The 25,372-nt window shown below is 36.8% G+C and overlaps 1 protein-coding gene across 2 annotated transcripts in view; it reads right to left on the bottom strand.

Moving 5' to 3' along the window:
- Positions 1 to 5,553, bottom strand: part of LOC149827466 (inter-alpha-trypsin inhibitor heavy chain-like protein) — a 76,094-nt gene extending 70,541 nt beyond the window's left edge. For both annotated transcript variants that reach the window (XM_090019383.1, XM_090019384.1), the window contains exon 1: positions 4,578 to 5,553. In XM_090019383.1, coding sequence (XP_089875509.1) covers positions 4,578 to 4,970 — 393 coding nt within the window. In that variant the 5' untranslated portion in view covers positions 4,971 to 5,553. The remainder of the gene's footprint in view (positions 1 to 4,577) is intronic.
- Between the last annotated feature and the right edge of the window lie 19,819 nt (positions 5,554 to 25,372).

The following is a 25,372-nucleotide window of genomic DNA, read 5'->3' as shown; positions in this document are numbered from 1 at the left end:
GGATCCAGTGTGACCAAATGGGTCTCACATGGAATCCAATGACCCACTTAGTGGGTCATTGAGATATGTACCACCAGGATCATGGTGGGGTCCACTACACATTGGATTCTCAGCATGTTTGGGAATCTAATGAGACAGTTAGGCTGGATAACGGCTACCCAAGGGAGGTTAAATACTCCATCCCCCTGAGGATCAAGGATCCCCCCTGATGCAGGCCGTCAATCATTTCCCTAAATCCTCCTTCTCCTCGAGTCTTCCCTTGCACACCCCGATTCTAACACCTTCAATGGTATCAGAGCTAGGTTGCCGGTGTGCACAGGAGCAGGAGGGGCTCTTCCGACAATGTTGTCTAAGGAAAGCAACTGTAGAGAGTCAATCCAGTAGATCGATAGAGCCATGCGCCTCCAATGAGAGGTAGCGATGGGATCTAATCCATCTGAGCAGCAACTTAGGGTGGATCGAGTCCTCGTCGACAGGTCGTCTCGCCAGATGAGTCTTGACAGTCGTCTGAGCCCAATGGCCCTACTACTAGCGGTAAAGGGTTTGCAGAGGATAAAGAAAAAATGGGGCAAAGCAAAAAAAACTTGCAACAGCGACGGTGTCAATACTAGAGGAGACCCCCTGCAGCCACCTGAGTTTAACGATAAAAAAAAGGAACCGACCCGGAGACCAAGCGGATAGGAAAATTGAGGAATCGGATCGCGAAAACCGGTCCTTCAACGAGTCGAACTCGACCGAGGAGAACGCGAGGACTCGAAAGCCGGAGAGAGCCGACGATGCCGAAGCCAGGGCAACAGATCTGACCGTCGACCGACCGTTGGATGAGAGAATGGCTGGAGTTTCGACGTCTCCATCTGAGCCGTACAACGGCAACACCGAGACGATCGCGAAGGAGAGCAACGAGGGGCTAAGCTCTGTCAACCTCTCAAAGAAGAGGCGGGCGAACAGCAGTAGAGGCGACACTGCCGTAGGGTGGAGGATATCCCCCAGGAGACCGAGAGGTTGTCAGATCTTCTGGCGAGGGCAACGGTCGTCGCCCTCATCTCTCGTGTTTTCCCTTTCGTAAAAGGGGGAAACCCTAAGAGTTTCCCCTTTTACGAAAAGGGTAACCCAATAAAAAAAATAGGAAAATGTGAAAAGCTGAGGCAATCGACGAACCTGCAGCGCACCACCTCCGTGATGAGGGTTTGGATGACAATCTCATCCATCCCGCCAGAAAGGATCCTGAAATCCAGATCTTTCGCGTGATGGGGTTGCAGATGACGAGCGAGCAATAGGACTCTGGCATGATGAATCCTCTGTTGGTCGACAGTTGCCGAAATCCATGGCAGTGGTTGTTCTGGAGCCGAACGCCTCCTTGTTGCCAGTGTAAGAGGTAGCGATGCCAGATCTTCCGACGAAAGCAGCGGCGACGGTGGTGGTTGTGATCCCTGTCGGTCTCTGGCAGCAGGCTGCTGAAGTCTGAGGCAGAGGGAAAAAACCCATTTATGTCAAAAGGTCAACGATTGAGGGGTGGTGGAGATCCCCTGTCGGGCAGTTGTGTTGAAACCACCGAGTGGCGGTTACGGAGTGCCTGAGGCCCACAAGTTGGACGATTGTCGGATACCATGGTCGGCGGTTGCCGAATCTTCCGATCAAGCTTTATCTCCTTCGAGCTCTCGCCAAAAATCTCGGCTGTGGTGCCGGCCGCAGAGTAACCTGCGGAAAAAAAATGGAAAACAAGGGTTAGGGTTTCTCAAAAACTCGAGAACCCTTTATCTCGTTTTTTTATTTTTCACATTCAGTCAATATTTTTATATGATATTACTTTTTGATACCTCTATTATTTTTTAATAGAGGCTCCAACTTTTAAAAAATCCAAAAACATACATGTCTTCTTGTTGATATCAGAGACAGGGTCGTGTTTTCTGGTCTGTTCAAAACAACCCCAAAGTTTTTTGAAATTACATAAAAGCACCTACAATTTTCTGTTTAACTCAGAAAATTATGATTTGGTGTTCTGGATTATTGATTTTACCCAGAAATGTTTCTAACTTTTCTGATTTTGCAGAAAAGTGATTCTGGTTAGCGGAATACCTCAGACAGGTTTGAATCTGGATTGGGTCAAGCTATTCAGGTAGCTTCTTACATATCTTGGTTGGATACGGTAAAACTTTCTAGACCCAGTTATTATTTGGTTTATATCTCTACTCAGATATTTTTTTATTCGAAAATATTGTATTTGCATATGGCTTTATTATATGCATTAATATTTTGTTCATGTTAATATCTGGATCCAGTATGATTGATCCAATTTTTAGATCAAATTTAATTGAAAGATCTATTAAATATAATTGTTTGGGTTAAGATTGGATCTGATCGGTATTAGATCAGATGTTTGGATCTAGTAAGGTGATATAGATGTAGTTGGATCCAATAAAGCAATATTGGATGGATCTAGATACTTTAAATTTATTGGGTATAGATCCAGTTGAATTTGTTTTGGATCCAAACATTGTTATTGGATATTGTTGAACTTGAACGGATTTAGTGTTAGGTTCGAATGCCCAGATATGGGATATGGATCTAAATTTGATTCATGTTTTGAATATATACTATATGGATCTAAGTTTTTGTGATGGATATGGATCCAGTTTTGTATTTATGGGATATGGATCCAGTTTTGTATTTAGATCCGAATGAGGGTTATAACCGGATATAAGATATAGATCCAGTTTTATGATTAGATTCGGATAAGTGTTATGCCCGGACATAGCTATGGATCCATAATTGATCTAGAGACAAATTTATATATATTTTGTATGGATCTAGATTTGATCCATGTTGAATCTAGATAGTATCAGGCCAAAGATTTGGATCTAATAATGATATATATTTTTATATGGATTCGGGATTTACACGGTTAGACCCAGATAAGTGGAATACTAGATGTGTAATATGGATCCATTGGCATTTGAAATATATGGATTTGGATTATGATCAAATCTTGTAAAATCCATGGTTTTAGTTAAACTTATATGGAGATCCATTTTAATATGGATCGTGTTGGACTTGATAGATAACATCTCAAGTCGGATTTAGATATGGAATCTTGCAAATCCAATAAAATTGGATATATATATGTGTGTGTGTGTGGATCCGGTAATGGATTTGAACTTAAATGTTCAAACTTGTGATTTGATTAAAGCCTGGTAATTGGCTTATCATATTTTGGCATATCCAAATGATAGTGAAATAACTCTCATTGGATATGGATCTGTTGCATATCCAAATTGGATTTGGATATAGATTCATGATGGAAAACAACCTAGTTTGCGAATAACCTCATGATAGGGATATATCATGAAGGAAAAATTCAACTAGAGTATGTAAAACCACATGATATCATGGTTTAATGCAAATATTGCTTAAATGCAATGCATGGAAAAAGTGAGAGCAGAATTATAATTTTTGCACATGCATGTGAGGATATTTATCTGTAATAATGATAAATAATAATAATGCTCCCTATGGTATAAATACATGAAAGGATATTTTTCATGTTTTAAAGTCTCTCAATGAAATGTTAAATGGTGTTGGTCAGTAACATTAGTGACTATTTGGATCCGGATATACTGATCTGAAATGATCAGGTTGTGATCAATATGTGATAATGCACATGAAAAGTGGAAGTATTTGCTATGTTTGACAAATCATGAATTTATGTTTTTCATAGTACTCCACTAGTGTGCATGCCTATGATAAGGTCATGGAAGAGCAAAAGAACCCCATGACTATGTGAGACCTACATTATAATACATTCATGAACTGCATGACTTAATATGCAGTAAATAATGAATACTTGAAAGTTATGATATGATGGAAAAACAACCTAGTTTGTAAATAACCTCATGATAGGGATATATCATGAAGAAAAAGTTCAACTAACATATATAAACCTCATAATATCATGAGTGCAATACATAATGCACTGGTTATGATAAATATGAGAGTATACCCCATATGGTCAAATGGGAGATGTTAGATCCTGGTATGGATTCAGTGTGACCAAATGGGTCTCACATGAAATTCAATGACCCACTTAATGGGTCATTGAGATATGTATCACCAAAATCATGGTGGGTCCACTACACATTGGATGTGATAGTTAGGCTGGATAACGGCTACCCATGGGAGGTTAAATACCAGGACAATCCTAAGAGGATCAAGGATCCCCTTGATGCAGGCCGTCAATCACTTCCCTAAATCCTCCTTCTCCTCGAATCTTCCTTTGCACACCCCTATTCTAACACCTTCGTTCCAATGAAGTTCTGGGAGGGGAAATCTCGTGATAAAATTAAAACTTTTTGTTTTTAAAGAAAATATCGGTACTGATAGCAACATAGATAAGATACAAATAAAATGAAAGATAATGCAACAAATAAAAAACTCAAAAGCTAGTTTTTAACGAGAAAATATCAGGTCCACACACGAATTACTTGAAAATAAGATATTTTGAAAATCACGATATTTCAAAATCTCGGAGATATTTTTATGATAGTTTCGAAGTCAATGAAAGCAAAAGCCCAAGCCCGTACCTTATCCCTAGTCGGAACAACGAGGCTGCAATCGCACTTCCGGTTGCTCGCGACGCAGTGAACCCTAAACGAGCCGCGGAACTCCACGATCGCGGAGCCAAGGATACAGTTCACGTCGAGCTCTGCGCCGTTCATCTGGATCGGGATCAGCGCCGGGGGATCCAACCGGCCGTAGACGTGCGGCTGGTAACTCGTCAGGTCGGGGTTGTCGACGATTGACGGGTCAGTGATCACGGCGTAGACCGTCGGGGCCGTCGGAAAATGTCTCATCCCGGCCGGATCTGCCTCCTCCGAACGGATCGGTGTCATCTCGGCCGATCGTTCATTGCGGCCGTAATACAGCCGCTTTGTGAGCGCCAGCCCGTCCTCCACCGCCCTCTCGAAGTCGTCCATTTCTCGGACGTCCGTCCAACGGAAACCGAGGACTCGCTGAAGCTAATTTTCGGCGGATGAGAACAATAACTCGCCAGAAAAGTTGGTGAGTGTCAAATTTCCGGTATACGAAAAGCAGTTGATAGCCGATGAGCCGCCGGAAAGCTACGGCCTCTCAAGTTTCCGTCCGACGGGAATCCCAATAATCCCCGAAGAAACAGAGAAAAGGTGAACTTTCGTACCGAGGGGAGAGTTCGCGAAATATGGAATCTCCGGCCGAATGGAAGCCGAATAATTTGCCTGATATTTGGGGAAAACGCCAATTTTCAGCCGAAAAGTCACCGGAAAAGCTACGAAAGTCGAGTTTCAGGCGGATAGAAAAATAAAGAATATCTGGAAAAACTTAAAGAAAACGAGAATTTTCCTCTGGAAGGGAATCTGAAGAGGTGCCGGGCAGCCGGAGAGTAGCTGGAGACCTTTTCAGGGAAAGGAAGGATCCGAAACTGAAACTGGAAGAAGAATGTCTGACTGACGCTGGAATAATAATCGCTGAGAGGGTTTCGTCTGAACCGTCCGATCATTAGACCGTAGGTATGCCAGGTCTTGATGCTGGGTGTGATGGTTATAAATCCAAAAAATAAGCCTATATGTCCATTTCGACATGTCATCTGCATGTTTTTTAATTTTCTCTGTTCACCTTTACTGGGCTTTTGAATGATGATAACCTTTATCGTTATCGTAAGAATAGAAAACGTATTTAGCAACTGGGTTCCGCTTGTCTGGTAGGAGAAGCGTCACCTTGTGTCTTTTAAAAAAATTAAATAGCAAACATTTTTATTTTATTTTATTTTATAAATTTTTAATTTGTTTATTACTAATATAAGTTTAAATTTTAAATGACTTTTCTGAAGCAACTTATGATATGATATAACACATTTGTATCTTAGACCCTTTCAATATGCATTATGCTTGACTTAATTAAAACTAGATTATCAACTTAATTTACTGTAGACATTCGTTTATCGTTATTGATTTCGCTTTATTTGCATTAGTATGTGATCATTGAGCCCACAACCCAAGCTCATGACTTGGCTCATGAACTCATTCATGATCGGTTCTTATAGTTGACGAGTGAGCCGAGCCATGAGCAACTTGTTTAGCTTAAGCAATTCGAATCTAAACACAAGGTATTCTGCTCGACTGGATTAGTGGGAGAGCTAGTATAGATAAAAATATATATTTATGTATAATATATATTTTAAGTGTAATAAATATGGGTTAATTAATATTAGATATTAATGAAGATACAAAACTAATGAGTAAAAATTACACTTTTCTTCAAAAAAAAATATTTTTTTAGATCAAGTGATCTACATGGTTTGTCTAGTAAGAAACTTATTTTTAATCATGTGATTATGATATGTAATTAAGTTTTTAAAGGGGTCCAAAAAATCAATGGACCACAATGTGCCAAAATTTTATAACTCAAAGGATCACATTTTTACATAGAAAAGCAGGATCCAAAGCTTGATCCCTAACAAACAAACCATATTGAGCAAATCTACATGGTTAGATTGAGTCGATACAACTTGCACATATGATTTATAGTTCATTAGTTTTGTACTTTCATTAGTAACCAATATTAACCCTATATATAGGGTTAATCCAACATTAAATTAGTTGTGTTAAATATTGGGTGTATTCAACTTTATTTAAATAATTAAAATAACCTTAAAAATAATAATATTTACAATATGTGGTTACTTATTTGGGCATTATAAGTCTTTTACACTTGGAGGGAATTTAAAAGTCAAATGTTTTTTTTTTAAAATGTAACTTTATGAATATATCAAAATTACCTTTTTGACCTAAAAAAGTAATAATATATTTTTAAAAATACTATTATTTTAAGGATATTTTAATAGAGTTGAATCCATATAGTGTTAAATACAACTAGTTTAATGTTAGATTAACATATATGGGCAGAAGTATCATCGAATGCTAAAAAATTGAATGAGAGTTGGATGCACCAATGTGCTCCACGTGTGTAAAAAAAAAACCTTTAGAAGTAGTTTTAGACTGCCGCTAAATGGTCTGAGAAAAAAAGATTTGACGGTGAAGACACTTAATAAATCTCAGTTTTCTTCATAACGTGCATGCGTCGTTCATCAAGCGTGCACATTTGATGAACTCTTTGTGAGTTAGATCTCTCTCTCTCTCTCTCTCTCTCTCTCTCTCTCTCTCTATCTATATATATATATATATATATATATATGAAAACCTACCCACTAAAAAACATGTTAAACATACCCAATAAAAAAAATGATATTTTTTTTTTAAATTGATTGTACAACATAGTTGAAAAACTCATTGGGTCAACCCGATAACTTGACCTAGATCGCTCAATCACTAGGTAAAAAATGAGTACAAACCCATTTTGAACAAAACATGACCGAGTCACCAAGTTGACCCAGTCGAGTCACGGGGCGAGTCAGTCGAGTCATATATATATATATATATATATATATATATATATATATATATATATATATATATATATATATATATATATATATATATATATATATATATATTATGTAAAACATAATATAAATATTATGTATATTTTATATAAAAATATGATTATACATATATTAATAAAATTCTACATTAAATACATTATAAAAATATCATATAATATATTATATATAATATATTGATAAAATAATATAATATAATATATATATGTATATTTATATATTTTATATAAAATATAAAGTTAGTATGATCGGGCCGAGTCACGGGTCATTCAAGGACAAGCCAAGTGATGAGTCAACGAGTTTTAAAACCATGTTGTACATATGTGTTCAGCATGATTGATTTACTATAAATCGGCACTTGGATCATGAATTTTGAATAGAAAAAATGGTATTTGAAGCCTCAAAATTTATAAAAATTGTACGATGTTGATTTTTGAAACTTATAAAAACCTATCCATGCATCTTAATCAAATGCTTCAATAACTAATTCCTATAAAAACAAGCATATATATCACATTTGTATGGTTGGAATTTTGAAAAGAAAACAAAAAATCCAATAAAACTTGTCATAGGTAGGTTTGACATGTTTTTTAGCGGGTAGGTTTTCATTCCTCTATATATGTATACACAAAAAAAATACATGCATAACAAATATAAACATAAAAGTAAGCTTTCTTAAGTGTCTTATGTTTTGAAAATAGTATACATGGTCCCTGGATTCTAATTCCAATGGGGGCAAAACAAGGGGTATAAATGGATCAGATTCCTTCGGACCTTTTTTTTGGATATGGATCTTAAATTATAATAGAAGTTTCAAATTTATGTGGTTGGGTTTTTTGGGATTCAGATTTGGATCAATATTTTGTTTGATCTATACTTGAATTCAATCCAAATCCCGTCCATTTATAATTGTTGCATGAGAAATGCTTGTTCTAACCTTTTCTTACCTGAGATTGGATCACTATCACCATACGGACCTGGAGTTTTTGCACCAATGAGCTCGCTGAGTGAGATGGTTTTTATCGGATTGTCCGGAAAAAAAAATCGGTACATATGGTAAACTTGGTTTATACGTGTATGATAGTATCGGAGCTGAAAATATATGGGGATATCGTTTAAAGGATTTGGACCTACCTAGGCGGCCCAATAACTAGATCAGACAAAAGTGCATCAGGATACAAGTCCAACTTTGTGCCAGATCCAGTCAGAGACCACACCTTTTCACCATCTGTCTTTTTTTTTTAAAGGCAAGCTGGGGTTAGGCAGGCCCTACCAGTTACTATTCAATCATACCACTGGGGTTTGAACCAGCAACGTCCCAACAACGAGGAGACATGCACTGATAGCTCCTATCAACCACGTGGAGCCCCCATTTCACACAAAATTTGCAAGAAAAGACAGTTTTGGTATGATTAGAGCCGATTTAGGTATAGCACAGCTGGGTTCCAACTTCCAACAGACCCATTTACACGTTGATCTGGATATGGGTAAGTCAGAAAACTTCATATCCGACTCCAAAATTTCAAATGGGATGTTGGCTAAAAACCAAGGTTACGAAAATGAAAAACTAAAACAGGAAACGTCTTGGGAAACAAAAAATGGGAAATGAGTATTTTCAAGCACATGTGAAAGGAGAAATGAAAAACTATTTGGGAAATCAACTGGAAAACACATGGGAAACAAACCGAAAAACAACTAGGAAAAACAAAGAAAACATTTCAGAAAAAATAATATAATAAATTAATAAAGTAAATGTTGTCTTTCTTTAAAACAGAACTAGAATGTGAAATATGTATACATACAGTAGACACCATGGATGAAACGATGTGTAGGTGCTCGGCGTTCTCCTCAACTTATTGATGCCCATGATGAGCCCAGACCATCATGTCGATGGTGAGCAGGACCCGAAACTCAAAAAAAGAAAAAAGAGGACACCCCTTGGTTGTTCTCATCATGCAACCAAACCCCTTATTATAGGCTTTTAAGAGAGGCATGCAGTGGGAGGAGTGAGCAGATACAACTACTAGTGGTAATTTTGCGTGGGAAGTTACAATAACTGACCTATAACTCTCATGAATCATGCTTCACCTCATGATGTACCCATGTCAAATTGGATCACATCAGGTTAGATCTTATTCATATTTCAACATTCTCTCACTTGACCCATTGACATGAAAAAATACTACATTAAGGTTTTGTTGTTATCTTGATTCATTTTTCATTAGGGTTCACATGTTATCATTTATCATAAGAATGAATCATATGAATCATGGAAATGAGCACTTCTTTATAAAATATCATATTTTCATGTATTACAATATAATTCATTTTCAGTGTTTTAGCTTGTTAAGATTACCTTTATGAATAGGTTGCTCTCTAACCTATTTTATTGGTTTTTTTAATATTTTTATTATGTTATTTTCTCTAATCAAATGAGATATCTTTTATACATAATCAACAATACACAAAGTCATAGAGAATGAATTTAGCTTTACAAATGTGATCACATATAATATAATGTATAATAAAATAGACTCATCCTCTTTATACGTTGAGAATATAATCTCGGTGCTAGCCTTTTAGTAAGGAAAACCGTAGTCATTTCTTTCGTATCGATTGTATCAATACATACTAAATGATTCTCAATTTTTTTTAACAATAAAGTATTTTAACTACATGTGTCGATACAAGGTTGAGCTCTTTTTGTTATTCAAAAAGGACATGACAACTTCATTATCACATAAGATCTTTAGTGATCTCCCAATAGAGTTCACTATACCAAGATCCATAATGAAACTTATAATTCATATGGCCTGAGATTAAAATCTCATATAAAATCAATAATTTTTGCCCTAATAGATTTTAAAAATTCCTTCACTATCCTGCAGTGAGAGATGACACCTCGAATATTTCTAGCCACTCGCGATTACAAAAGAATATGCTAAGATTATTCGAACACTTTCACTTCTCATAGACATCCTTTTAAGTGCTCTCACTTTTCATAGACAGCCTTTAGAGCGACTGTTCTATTCTCCGTATGAGTGAAAGATTAATCGCCCTATATGAGATTCATATTGAAAAGGTAAATGTGAGACCCTTTATTATTTATCTTTTTTGAGACAAGCATAATTAAGCCATTATCGTTCTACTTTGATAAAAACGAAAATACTCATAGTTGTTTCGTCTGCTCAATTCACAAGGAATTGACTTCAATTGGTAAAACTAGCAGATCATGTAACTAGAGTTAATTCAGCACCGTACCTTTGGGTACAAACATGCTTCATGGGTTGGTATATATATCTACTATTGCACCCTGTGGGAATTTAAAACACAATGACCTACTTTTGGATAGAATCATTATTTCAAAAAGGTATACACAATCATAATACCGAATCTTAATACGGTCTTGAGAATACTCAATCAATACAACTCAAATCAATTTGGTGATTGCATGAGTCAGTTGATCGAGATCTTTTATCATAAACATATTCGTATTATGGAATATGTTTATGCATACATAATAATACATGTATATTCATGACAAAACATACATTATATCGTAAAAAATACAAGTTCATGCTTCAACTTATATGCATAAATAAATTTTGATAAAAATATATCACAAATATCATGATTTTAGTCATAATTCATGCTTAAATATTATGTATAACTTAAATAACATCAAGTGCATGAAAAAAGTCATGCTTTCATAATAATAAATATTTATAAATCATAAAAATTAATAAAAATATGCTCTTTTGGGTAAAACCTAGGGTCCTCATGCTGGAACCGGTCTAAAAGTACACCGAACCCGTCTGAAATAGCCCTGAATCAGTTTTAGAACTTAATAACCGATCCAAAATATGAACAAAAGCTTATAAAACCCTAAAACCGAATGAGAAAATCTTTATTCTTTCATTGATTCATGAAAACAAGGTCTCTACATTCTGAAACCGGTGAAAAACTGATAGGAACTGGTCCAAAATGGTTCTGAACCGGTTCTAAAATGCATCATACCAGTCACAGAACTGATTCAGGTGTCAATAGTGTATGAGCCCCTTTTTTTGATCTGATCCGATCTAAGCCGGATCTAGAACCAATTCTAATAGATCCCAGGTTGGATCCCCTGGTCTGGATCCGAACTCATAATGATTGGGTCCCGGGTTGGATCCCATAATCCAAACCCGATCCAAATCCAGATCCGAGACAAATCTAGATCCTTAAACTGTCTAGATCTGGATCGAGTTCAAACATGAACCGATGTAGGTCCAAACCACGACCTGATCCATCCCGGTTTGACCCAGAACCTTAAATGGGTCTGGCTCATATCTGGATCCACCTCCCTGGACTAGGACTCGTCTGGTCTGAGCCAGATCCATAATCTCAAATGGTCCTGAGTTGGATTCAGTTCATCAAGTATGAGTCCAACCCGATCCGGACACGACATGCAATGGATCTGGTTCATCTGGATCAGACCCAAACCCAGAACCACAAAGGGTTCGAGTCAAATCAAGTTCACCGGGTACGTGTTTGACCCGCTTCAGACCCGATACTTAATTGATCTAGATCCGGATTAGGTCCTTACTGAGATGGGTGGAGACCCGATCCATAACTTATCCGAGTTTGGATCGGGTCGCCCCGATCTTAGATCCAATTCTCGATCTATCTGTAGTTGACGAGTCCTCCCCAATGGCGTCGGCGAAAGGTAAGGGGGTTTAATGATACATATATAGAAAGGGTTGTCGGGGCTACAGTTGCCACTGGTGGCCGACCAAAGTAGCCAACAACGACGGTCAATGAATGGCGACCAGTTGCAGACTTCCACCGCCGTCCACCAACAGTTGCAATGGCTGGAAACCATCAAAATAAACCCCCCCTCTATTTTCCCCCTTTTCCTTCGGTGCCTCTAGACGGTTGCGCTCTGTGCTGTCGATGACGAACCAACATAGATCATCAGCTCAGGTCTAGACCTGTCGATGGCGCGGTCCATCCCGGCGTGGATGGATGAACCGTTGGACCTGCAAACCATGAGGTGGGCGTGGGTCGCCATGCCCCACTGTCAGCTCGCGTACCCAACAGGATCGAATTTACCATCTGTGATCCCACCACGGTCTATGCTGTGTGCGTGACCATCGCGGTCCCACGACGATACCAACTTCGCTGGCTGCAGCATAAATGAGGGTTTATAGTCGTTGCTACATGGCACCGATGACAGTTGTTCAATGCCGATGTCTATCTGCAGAAACAGAAACCTGTCGGCGTCCCACTACCGGTGATGTCATGGTCTCCTCTTTCTGCTAACTAATTTATTTATTTGCAGAGTGGTTCACCCATTGGCGTCGCTATATATCGTCTCTTGATGTCGTCGGCAATGAGATCCCAACACCGGTGACGGATTTTCGGTGTAAGGTGGGTCTGGAGGGGGTTTACCCCTACCACCTAAAACCAAAACCGCGGCAACAAGATACCAGCGAGTGCTGCAAGAACGCAAGCACACCACATGCACAATGGACTACGTTAAATGGGCCCATAACCCAATGTAGAAATTTCATCAGAACGAAAATAAAAAATAAGAATGCATCTAAGAAGGTTATATGTCCCCCCGAACAGGGCAGTTAGCTACATCTCATGTTCGGGGGTCCCAAAGAGCACCACGTATGTAAGCATGTGCGTCTCGTATCCTCATGTTTGTCAGCATTAATTGGCGTTGGAGTTTGATGTGATTGCAAAGACTTAAGTACCCTCTCCTCCATTGGTGCAAAAAAAGATGACGATTCTTGAAAATGAGTGGTTGTAAAGACTTAAGTGCCCCGAAGATGATTATTTAAGACCCAATCTCTACACTGCACGATTATCCGAGAAAGAAATCTCCTCTGGAGGAGGCCATGAACATCAACCCTTTCACTCACTCTCTCCCTTCTATTTCTGCTTCTGTGCACATCCAGCAAAAGATCCTACATTGCTCCATCAAGCACCGACTCACTTGCACATTGACTGTTGTGGAGCCTGATTCAGAGTTTTTACCCTTACAAGAGGTGGGTTTGAGAACTCATCCCAGCGTGGGTAGCATCATTCAACTAAATGAGTTGTAGATCCTGATTCAGAGTTGTTACCCTTACAGAAGAGGGGTCTGGGGGCTCCTCCCAGCGTGGGTAGCATCATTCAACTTAAAGAGTTGTGGAGTCTGATTTAGAGTTTTTACCCTTACAGAAAGGAGGGTCTGAGGATTCCTCCTAGCGTGGGTAACATCATTCAACTTGAAGAGTTGTGGAGTCTGATTCAGAGTTTTTACCCTTACAGAAAGGGGGTCTGAGGGCTCCTCCCAGCGTGGGTAGCATCATTCAACTTGATGAGTTGTGGAGCTTGATTTAGAGTTTTTGCCCTTATAGGAAGAGGGTTTGGGGGCTCCTCCCAACGTGGATAACATCATTCAACTTGATTCGTTATGGAGCCTGATTTAAAGTTTTTGCCCTTACAGGAGAAGGGTTTGGGGGCTCCTCCCAGCGTGAGTAGCATCGTTCAACTTGATTCGTTGTGGAGCTTGATTTAGAGTTTTTGCCCTTACAGGAGGGGGGTCCGGGGGCTCCCCCCGGTACGGGTTTCGAGTGTCGTGGTCAAAAAATGCACAGGGTATCGTGGTGAGAAAGACATATGTTTGTTCCAAGCAAGGTTGGAAGAAATCAATGGAAAATCCAACAGGGAGCATGCCCGGGATTCTCACCGGGGGGGGGGGGGAGGCCCCGGACCCCCCTCCTATAAGGGCAAAAACTCTAAATCAGGCTCCACAACGAATCAAGTTGAATGATGCTACCCACGCTGGGAGGAGCTCTCAGACCCCCCTTCTGTAAGAGTAAAAACTCTGAATCAGACTCCACAACTCTTCAAGTTGAACGATGCTACAGTCAGTGTGCAGGTCAGTCGGTGTTTGATGGAGTAATGTAGGATCGCCTGTTGGATGCACACAAAAGTAGAGAGAGAAGGGAGAGAGAGTGAGAGGGTTGATGTTCATGGCCTTCTCCAGGGAGAACTCTTTGCCTCCCTTGATTTCTTTTCTAGAGAGAGAGAGGGGTTTTTATAGTGTTTTACGGAGAAAGAAGAAGAAGACTTTGAAGAGTCAACATCATCCTCGACTTTTTGGATGGAGGACATGTTTGTCCTTTTTTTGAATGGAGAAAGAAGAAGAAGACTTTGAAGAGTCAACATCATTCTCGACTTTCTGGATGGAGGACATGTTTGTCCTTTTTTTGAACTGATTGTTTTTTCTTTTTTGAATGAAGGGCATTTTTGTCATTTTCTCAAACCATCACTTTATGAGAAGAATAACAAGAAAGGGTACTTAAGTCTTTGCAATAACACCAGAGTCTGATGCAAAGTTATGTCAACATACACGGGAATACAAGCCCCATGTGCTTGTATACGTGGTGCTCATTCAAAGCCCCGAACACAGATGTGGGATTCAGTGAATCATCAGGGGGGGGGAACATACACCACCCTCTCCTTTCTTATAGGCCTCTAAGAGAGGCTTGTAGTTGGAGGAGTGGGTGGATACCACTACTAGTGGGCATGGGCAGTTACAATAATCGTACTGTGGCTCTCATGAGTCATGCTCCACCCCCATAATGTAATCATGTCAAATCATATCACATCAAGTTAGATTCGATCCATATTCCAACAGTAAAAAGTAAAAAATATGTATTAAAAAAAAAACACATGGAAAACATGATGAAAACTATATGGAAAACAATTTCCTATAGTGTGGGAAACACATTTCCCAAAGTGAGAAAAGTGTTTCTAATGGCATGGGAAATGTGTTTCCTATAATATTTTGGTGTTTCTCAAACATTTCAGAAATAGAGTGTTTTCCTGTTTTAGAAACGGTGTATCACAGAATGTGTTTCTCACTCTCTTATAGTGCTTTATGTAACCCTGCTAAAAATATGCAAGCAAAAAACAATCAAAGTTGTGATCCCCTGCAAGAAAGTGGAAAAAGATGATCCTAACTCTAGACACTAGATTATATGATGGATGAGCTCGACCATGATTTTGAATAAGACGAAGAACTACATGGACAACTCAAAGTATATATCAGGGCCTACAATGGGGAATAGTTTCTCTTTTATGTTTTCTTTGTTTTGTTTGCCTCTTCTGTTGGTAGGGCCCATATGAGCTTAGTACCAAATATAGGTTCAAATTCTCTTTTTTATTAAATAAATTAAGGGGTTTGGGAGTAGGGGTGTCAAACGCCCCTGGTTTACCCGGACCCAACCTGAACCAAATTCTATAGGGTCTGGGTATGGTGATAAATAAGAAGATCATATTAAGTCTCGAGTCCAAACCACAAGGTCCGAGTAATACATGGACCCGGGTATAGTTTGTGAAATTTTATACCCGACCTGAGTTTCGATTAACACCAGCAATTCTTTAATGTAAAAATGATAAAACAAATATGATTTTACATGGTATGGTTCGGGTCTGGTTCATGCCATTCTTATCGAGTCTGAGTATAGTTTTTCTTATAGTGGACCCGATTAGACCTGAGTCTAAACCTGATACCATACCCAAAAATTGGGTCCAAGTCTGGTTCCACCTGGGTCCAAACTAAGCCCGACCCGTTGACACCCATGTTGGGAGTAATGTTGTTAAAATTGGCCTGAATCGGCTGATTGAGATAGAATCGACCCAAAAACAATTCAAAAAAGACGGATTCAATTCACTTTTTTAAAGGGGTTACTTTTTTTAAATATTTTTTAATGACACATGGCATTTGATGGTAAAAAGTTGATTGATTCAGTTTCGATTCAATTTTTTTTTTAAGAAACTGATTCACCTAGTGAACTGGATTTTAAGAGCATTGGGAGTTATGGGTCAGTTCGAGCTGATCCAAATCTTCATCGATCTAAAATGGTTCAGTCTGAGAAGGAAATGACTGATATCATGAACCATACCCATATCCGGACCCAATTGGAGGGCTGCATTACTCAACAATTTTTACAATTTTTTTTGTCATTATTGATACAAATTGGCACATGACACCACCCAGGTGGTATCCTATGTGGTAAGTGGGGTCATGTGTCAAGCTGAAGGCCCACAATAGAATCCCTGTGCCACATGGGGTGGTTGTTGTTCTGGTAGGGGTCCGCTTAGCCCTAGCCTACCTTTCAAAAAAAAAGAAAAGAATGGCACATGACACATACTCTAATCTTTTTAGCTTTGGAAACAACCCAGTTTACCATGATTTAGTCATAAATCTCATTATCAAGATTATCTCGGCAAATGAAAATCACACAATAAATAAATAAATAACTTTTTTTCTCATGAAACTAAAAATATAAAAAAGTGGTCACTAGAAACATGAGAACTATTCTGCAAAGTGAGCATTTCCAACACTTTTTTTCTTTGCAAATCCAACCAAGTAGATGTATTCGGCAAGGTGAATTTGCTTGTAATCAACTGTTGGATCGTGTATTTTCAATAAAAAATATGGTTTTTGGATACTTAAATATTTATAAAGATTATGAGTCATTGATTTTAAAGCCTTAATCAATCTTGTTTATGCATCATAATTGGATTATTCAAGAGCTGGTCCTTATAAAACCAAGCATGTAAGTCACATCTTTATGGCTAGATTTAAGAAAAGAACAAAAAAACCATAAAAATCTCGATTCACACAATAGTTCTCATATTCTAGTGACTCTAAAAAAGTGTATACAAATATAAAATATATAAATCTAAATATGCATTAATAATGCAATAATATTGTGAGAAAGCATTAATATGGAGCATGCACTCGCTTGGTATGACCCGTTTCCAAACAGGAATAGATCGGAGAAGATCTGAGGTTGGGGCTTAGTGATGTAACTCGAATTAGCTAATCGGTTGGATCTACATGATCCAAGTGCCATAAGGGTTCAAGTCTACTTAATGTTATTTTTTATACCGGACATGGGTCTAACGCCAGTTCATGAACTGAATTTGAATTTAATTTAATTATATAATCCCCATTTAGGGTTCACACATTCCCTTAAAACAAAAACTCAGTAAAACAATCAGAACCCGGGCCACCACATCATAACCTTCTCTCTCTCAAGCAAGCTGGTTCCACCATAACTATGCCTCAATATTTAAAAAAAGATTTTTCAAAACAAGGTAAGAACCACAATTATCATACGGGGCCCTCTCAAAATTCAACAATAAGAAAATTAGCATAAATAAAATCGAACATAAGTTTAAGAGGGCTCAACGAACATATTACATTTAGAACAAGCTTTCAGTATAATCAGTTCAAATAAAATAACCAACAATCTTATGCTAAATGGACATTTAGGGATGCATGAATAACTTTTTAAGTTCAGTTATCAGTATTTTTTTTTACGCATATCCCTACTTAATGCACACAATTTAATTCTTACTTAAAACATGTCATTTTTTTAGGTTCAAAATAGTTCTCAGTGGTATCCTAATATACAATTTGTATTTTATTTACTGGGTTCTACACATGTTTCTCGACCGATGTTAAAAATCATCATTATTAATCAGAATATTAAGAATCATCACACAATACTGGGATAATAAAGAAATCAATATTTATTGATATCACTTTCTCGGTATACTAATAACTGCAACTGAGTCTAACAATACCATCCCCAGGAAAAGTGACAGGAGTTTCCTACAACAGTGGCTGGGAACAAAACCACACATCAGGTTCTTGAAAAATTAATGAACACAATGTTTAATATTCTTACGGTCCCCCATGACCGTCATCCGCGGTTCTCACATTTTTATAGGGCCACCAAATAAGCAACTTATTACAGTGTTTGGTCTCTTTTACTATTCTTAATCAATTAAAAATTCTTTATACAAGAACAACAATACAAATAGTCATGTAATAACATATTTGAACCCTTATCCCGTCAAATTTAACAATGTAATTAATTCAAAAGCAACACCAAAATAGTTTTGCAATGCATTTACAATTTATTATTACGTGAACAACGCATGCTCTTGGCCTCCAAGGGGCCATCTGTGGTTTATATATAACCACTATATAAATTAAATAGCATTGCAAATCTTACAGTAACAACAATCATCCATAAACAAATACAATTTAATGTCCACATCTCACAATACATGGTACCAAAGCATATTCATGGCTAGTGAACAAATAAAAACTTTATAAAACACAATCAAATTTATCATGTTGGCCTAGAATTCAAACTTTTGAGATCGACCAATTTTAGCACTCATTAGGTTCAAATTCAAATAAATATCCTTGAGTGGCTAGATTTCATAGTTTCAAAAGAAAATAGATTTTTGTAATAAAAAAATTTCAAATTTTCAAACAACTTTTCAAATCTAATTATAATCCATTTAACAAAATAATTTACTCAATTTTAATGAAGCAAATGCCATACATAAAATCAATCTCATATATGTGAAGCCACAATTACCATAAGACAAACAAAACACTTAAATCGGATTTGAAACATAATTGAATTTGTGCATGCAACTTGTACTAAAACAGAAAATTAAACATGGTATGCCGAACCAATGATTAGATAAAGAATCAGATGACCAAAAATTTCATAATGCAATATATATATATATATATATATATATATATATATATATATATATATATATATATATATATATATATATATATATGCTAAAAAAACTGCAGATGTATATAACAAACAAAATACATGCTGACACAGATTCAGTAAAAATTGCAGGTACATATTGATTGATTTCAACTGCATCTCATACATGCATTTCTGGCAGCGATCTAGGTTCAAATCATGACAAAAAAAGAATATACATATATATATATATATATATATATATATATATATATATATATATATACTAAAACCATCAGACCCAACTGAATAAAAAAATTTGTCATTTACAACTCAGACACAAGGTTTCTATATATAAAAATTTCAAGATACACGTTCAACTGAACCAATACAGGAGATGATCCAAATCAAAATAGTTGATCAACAATCAAGAACTCAAAGTTTAGTCGATCAAGACATACAGCAACCACGATTTTTCGACAACCAATATTTCAGACTTTTCATATGTCGAAAATAAATATCTTTTTATTAAGAACACCCCCATCTAAAGAAGAACGCATGTTCAGATATTGAATACCAAACCAAAAACAGCTGTAACTAACCATAATCAGCTTAGGTTTTAAACCCCAACCAAGAAAATACGCAGGTTCAAAGAAGCTTCCTAGAAGACCAAAGTACCCTTTTATCCCATTTACACTCTCCACATGGATTATGCATTCTAATAAATATTATCAACAGGACATTGGAAAGTGGTGAAGCTCTTAGAGACCATACATGACCTCAAGGAAAAATTACCAACAGGGCATTGTCAGTGTTTCCAGGAAATGATTGCAGGTTGACAGGAATATGATGAAATAAAATTCACTTTGGAATGGGTTAGTTGAATTGAGCAGATCAAGTTAACCTTATATCACATGGTTTTGGAACAACAATAAAGTATACCTAGAAGCCCAAAATTTTCTCCATCTCCCAAATTTTTCTCAATCGTATCAGGTAAGGAAGAAAAACTTCTTGTGGGTATGAATGTTACTGTATATGAGGGAATCAATAGTGTATATATATATATATATGTATCATTGTGAAATGAAATATGCTAAATGAGGTTTTCAGACCTTTTTTTTTTTATTTTTAATTTCTGACTGTACAGATGTGATCTATGTACTTGATTTTTATAGGAATCATCTCTTAAAGAGTTCGATTCTTACACACGGGTGGGTTTTTATAAGGTTCGAAAAATCAACGGTACATCATTGTACATTTTGTACGCTCCAAATATCATTTATTTTCATCGAAAAACATGTTACAGGTGTGGATTCCTAGTAAATCAACCATGCCCAAAACATTTATGGGGTCGGAACGGCGAAAAGAATACCAAAAAACCCATTTTGCATGTTTCATTTGGCACGGATGTATTATATATAACATTTTTTTCTGTACACAATTATGGTGGTTCCAAGATGCAAGCCTAGATCTATGACAGGATATATTTACTAGTTTCTCTTTTTGCAAATATTAGATAGTAGCTCGTTTTATCATCTGAATTTGTTACCTGGACTTTTTTCATAGAATGTAAACTGACATAGCTTTTATACCGAATAATTTAGTAGACAAGGCTTACATTTCATTTCTACTCTGTCAATGATCACCGCATTTATTTTCTTCTTAGTAAGCTTAGGATGATTTCACCGTTAGTTTTAGAGGGGGGGGGGGGGTTCAATATATTTGTATACATACATATTATGTATATATATACCTTTATAATATATATATTAAGAATGCATTTTATTTTCTTTCTCATGTATTTATTTGTTTTTTATTTTCTTTATTTTTATCTCCTTTATAGGGGTATTCTAGTCATTGTTAGCTAGCCGTTGGGACCAGCCCAATAGCTAGTCCTCTCTCTGTCTCTGTGTTGTATATATATGGGGTAAACCCCCTTGTGTTGCACATGCTTTTCTTAAGCATTTGTGTGTTAGTAAAATAAAAACATGAAGTTACTATACGACCAAAATGCTGTGTTTACTAAAATGCCCCATAATTTATCAAACAATGGACAATATTACAAGTTCTCGAAATTTCTTATTGCTTTTATCCCCCGCAGGTGTGAATTTCTGATTTTCGCATGCCATGATGCTAAAATAATACACCCACAAAACTCGTCAACAGAATCGCATCTGAGGTTGTGAAATCCCAAACAATTTGCAAAACTAGTCATGAGTTTCTCAATGAATGTTGCAAAAATCTTTTCTAGTGCTGTGAAAGTTTGTTTATTGGGACTTTCAGAAAAATTATCTCACTGGTATTGCAAAATTTCCTATGAATAGTATAAAAGCAAAGCTACATTTTCATAGAAACTAGGTTTTTATGGTATCCAACTAGTGAAAAATTATGTCCATTTCTCACGGTCAAGCGATGACGATAAGAAGATCAACGACATTTCATCGATGAAAAATCATCGACGGTGAGAAGATCGGTGAAAAATCATCGATGGTGAGAAGATCGATGATGCTTCCAATAAGGGCATCCTATGGTATGAGTGGGATAGAAAATGAAATCCGCAGTCAACGTTTGATCACGTGGTATGGGCGGGATATACAACATTCTTGAGGCCATCCCGCTCTAACGAACTGTGATAGTTGGATAAATTTTTTTTCTCCCTATCAATACAAAGTCGATGTATCTCACAGTCAACATTCAATTATGTGGTATCAATGGGATACTCTGTTTTTTCCAAATCAAAGATGTAGTGAGAACAAACATTATTGTGAAAGAATGAAATGAATGCAATGTATGAGCAATTTTATTTTATGAAAGAATAGAATGAATGGAATATATGAGTGACTTCATTGTATGAATAAGTTCATTTTGTAAAAAATACAATGAATGCAATGTATGAGCGAGTTTATTTTGTTAAAGTGCATGCTTCATTTTTTAACCCTTTTTTTGCATCTTGATGCCCTATTTTCTCAAACCCCAAATTTCAGCCCCCTTCAGTGATTTTTCTAGTGAATCTCTTGCAAAAGGAATTTCGAGATTTTGCAAGAGAAATGATTTTTGCAATACCGATACGATGCGATTAAGAAATTTTGCAATACCGAAGCCAAGTTTCTTTCTAATTTTAAAAAATAAACTGAAATTCGCATGTACCTTGCAAAATTTCTTTCTGATTTTAAAAAGCTAAACAAGAATTCTCACTAGTAGTATACTATAAAAACCTAGTTTTTGTGAAACCCTAGCTTTGCATTTATACTATTCGTAGAGAATCTCGAAAGAAAAAAGGGATTTCGCAATACCAATGTGATAATTGTTCTAAAACTCTTGCAACACTAGACAAGATTTTTGCAACATTCACTACGAAACTCATGACAAGTTTCACAAATTATTTAAAATTTCGCAACCTCAGATGTGATTTCATTAACGAGTTCCATGGGTGTATTATTTTAGCGTCATGACGTGTGAAAATAAGAAATTTGTACACGCAAAGGGTAAAAGCAAAAAAAAATTAATTAAGAACATGCAATATTGTTCATTCAAAGAATTTGATAAATTATGGGGCATTTTAGGAAACACGTCATTTTGGTCATACAGTACGATCATTTTTTATAGTAAAATTATATATTTTTATATTATGTTCAACCCTTAGTGGCTTGTGCTTGTGAACTCCATTGAGCTCTTGTGTTTTCTCATGATGGCTTGTGTGCTCAACCCATTAGTGACCTTGCGATTGTGCTCGCTCTTCTTTTGATTTCATTACAACAAGTAGGTCTAGAACTGTCTTATCTTCTAAGCTATGCTAAGCAGATTAAAGGAACATATCTCTACGTGTTGGCTTCGTTTAAACTTGAAAATATATTTTATACAGTTTAGTAGGTAAACATGCATTAGATGCGACACCTTTTATGTTATAATGAATTTTTAAAGCAATGAAAAATCAATTGGCTTATACTACAATTAAACTTGACAATAAAATGAATCAGATTTCTTAATTAAAGTGATTTGATCCAAAGTATGATTTTTAGCAAATAAGAAAGGATAAACGTGTCAAAAAGCTAAGACTAAGTAATGTGGACTCGGTGAACACCGATCCACGATCCACGATCCAAACGAATCTTAACATGCGTGGAAGCTTTCACAAAAATGAGTCTAAATAGGACTCAAAAAAATAGGTTTTTCGGGACCTGTGTGCTCTGTTTTGGAAGAGGCAGTCCAAAGAAAAGTTGTGCGCAACTCGCACGCCTTTCCAAGGAATCTAAAATCATTGAATTCGGATCAGAAGTATCCATTCCACGGATTCGGGACTGGGACGGACAGACAAGTCTATGACAGACTTCTGAACTCCATAGATAGTCTGTTCAAAGAGGTTTTTGACCCATCAGACAATAGATTTTGCGAAAACCATCAATTGAAAAAATATAGGTCAGATCTAGACCTTTCCAACGAACTAAGATTTGGATTTTTATGAGTTTTCTATGAGTCTCTATAAATTTTTGAATTTTGGAATTTATATAAGATATTATCAAATGAATTAAATTTCTAACTATTCAACAACAATAAAAAGACTGTTATTTTTGAGACACCTAGATGAGAATTCAGCCACAACTTTGAACACAAAAGTTTTAGAGCTATGTTCTAGATTTCCACATAATCAAACAACTTAATTTTTCATGTAGGGAATCTCAAGATAATTAAAAAACACCGAACACCTCCAAGTGTTTTCTGAACCAAACACGTGACAGTGAAATCCTGTCAGACTGAAAATTTGTCAGCACTTTTCAAGGTTCCAGAAAACTAATTGATGCAATGGCCTCAACTACAAAGTTGTAGATGATCGTCTTAGCTTTCGGAGAAGATAAAGAACGCCAAAAACTGATCAGTATCGAAGTTGATACGATTATTTTTTTGAAGTCATTCTAGACAACTCGAGATTCAGGAATCCGGGTTTTGACATGAAACCGAGTTATGTAAAACCAATAGAACCGAATAATTTGTGAACAATATAATCACTTAATAACATAAATATTTCAAACATTCATTGAAAACATTCAGCAAATAATCCACTACAACTCACAAGCAGCAGTTACAAGCAAATGTAGGATAATGACAATGAAGCAAAAAAAAAAAAAAAAACACAAACACAAACACAAACGAACCAACAAATTTTTTATCCGGATGAAGATGACCATGGGATGTCGCTGGGAAGCAGCCGACACCGAATGGAAGTTCACAAACAGCAAAGAAAACACCCTCTTTGAAGATCAACACTCACGAACCACAAGGCTTACACAACCACGACAAGGTCGATTTCTTAAGATCACCTTCCACACACAAATGATATTTTTTTCTTCTTTCACTCAAGGAGTTTTCCTCTTTACCACCAGCCACACAACAGATTTTATTTTCAAAATGAGAAGCCCCCCCCCCCCCCCCCCCTTGGGCGACCTCCCTTCATTAATAGACTTGGAGCTTGGGGAAGAGCCACATTAAAGAGGAAAATGGCCTTCCCAAGCTTAGCACAACCCACGATTTTGACTTAGGCTATGTTTGGCCAAGGGTCATTAAGTGACCAACAACCATATTGACTTGGACTAGTCAAGGTTAAAATTTGAATGAAGGCCAAGATGGTTCACTCCAAATGGTGCAAACTAGGGCTCCATTGAAATGAATCTTGATCCAGATCCAAAACATGCAATGAACTGGATTCTCCACAAAAGTGCATTAGAAAAATGCAATTATGAAAAATAAAAAAACTACCTGTGTTCCCCATATACCCTCTAGTGCCACAAAAGAATCCTATAGAGCACCAGAACTATCCGAATCTGTAAAATTTGGCTCTTAAAAAAATAAAAATAAAAACAAAGTTAATGTGATTCCGTAACATGAAAAAATGGAATCAAAACATAAAATTACAATCTCTGAGATAGATACAAAATATCTTAGATATTGCAGCCCGATATTAGAAGTGGATTTGGGTACGTAGAGATCCAATTAGAGCCAGATGGTCCTTATCGATTGGATCTACCATGGATCACATCTTAGATTAGATCTTGGGAATTAGATTTGGATCTAATTCATCTTCAAAGCTCGGATCTTCATGATGCTCTTCATCATTCCTTCTGGGTCGAAAGGCTTCGTCCTCGGAGCCTGTTTATGCTCAAGCACAACTCCATAATCTCTACAACAATTCAAAATATAATCAACGCATAAACTATTTAAGGCAATAAAAATAGAATTAAACAAGGCAAGAAATTCTTTAGAGGAATGACAGTAATATTTGATGCAATGCAATTCAATATGCTGAGCAAGA

The sequence above is a fragment of the Nuphar pumila genome, chromosome 10 (genome assembly GCF_984573655.1).
Source record: "Nuphar pumila chromosome 10, dmNupPumi1.hap1.1, whole genome shotgun sequence".
Classification (NCBI taxonomy): Eukaryota; Viridiplantae; Streptophyta; class Magnoliopsida; order Nymphaeales; family Nymphaeaceae; genus Nuphar; species Nuphar pumila.
The sequence above is the reverse complement of the archived record's forward strand: the minus strand, read 5'-3'. Positions and strand labels throughout refer to the sequence as shown.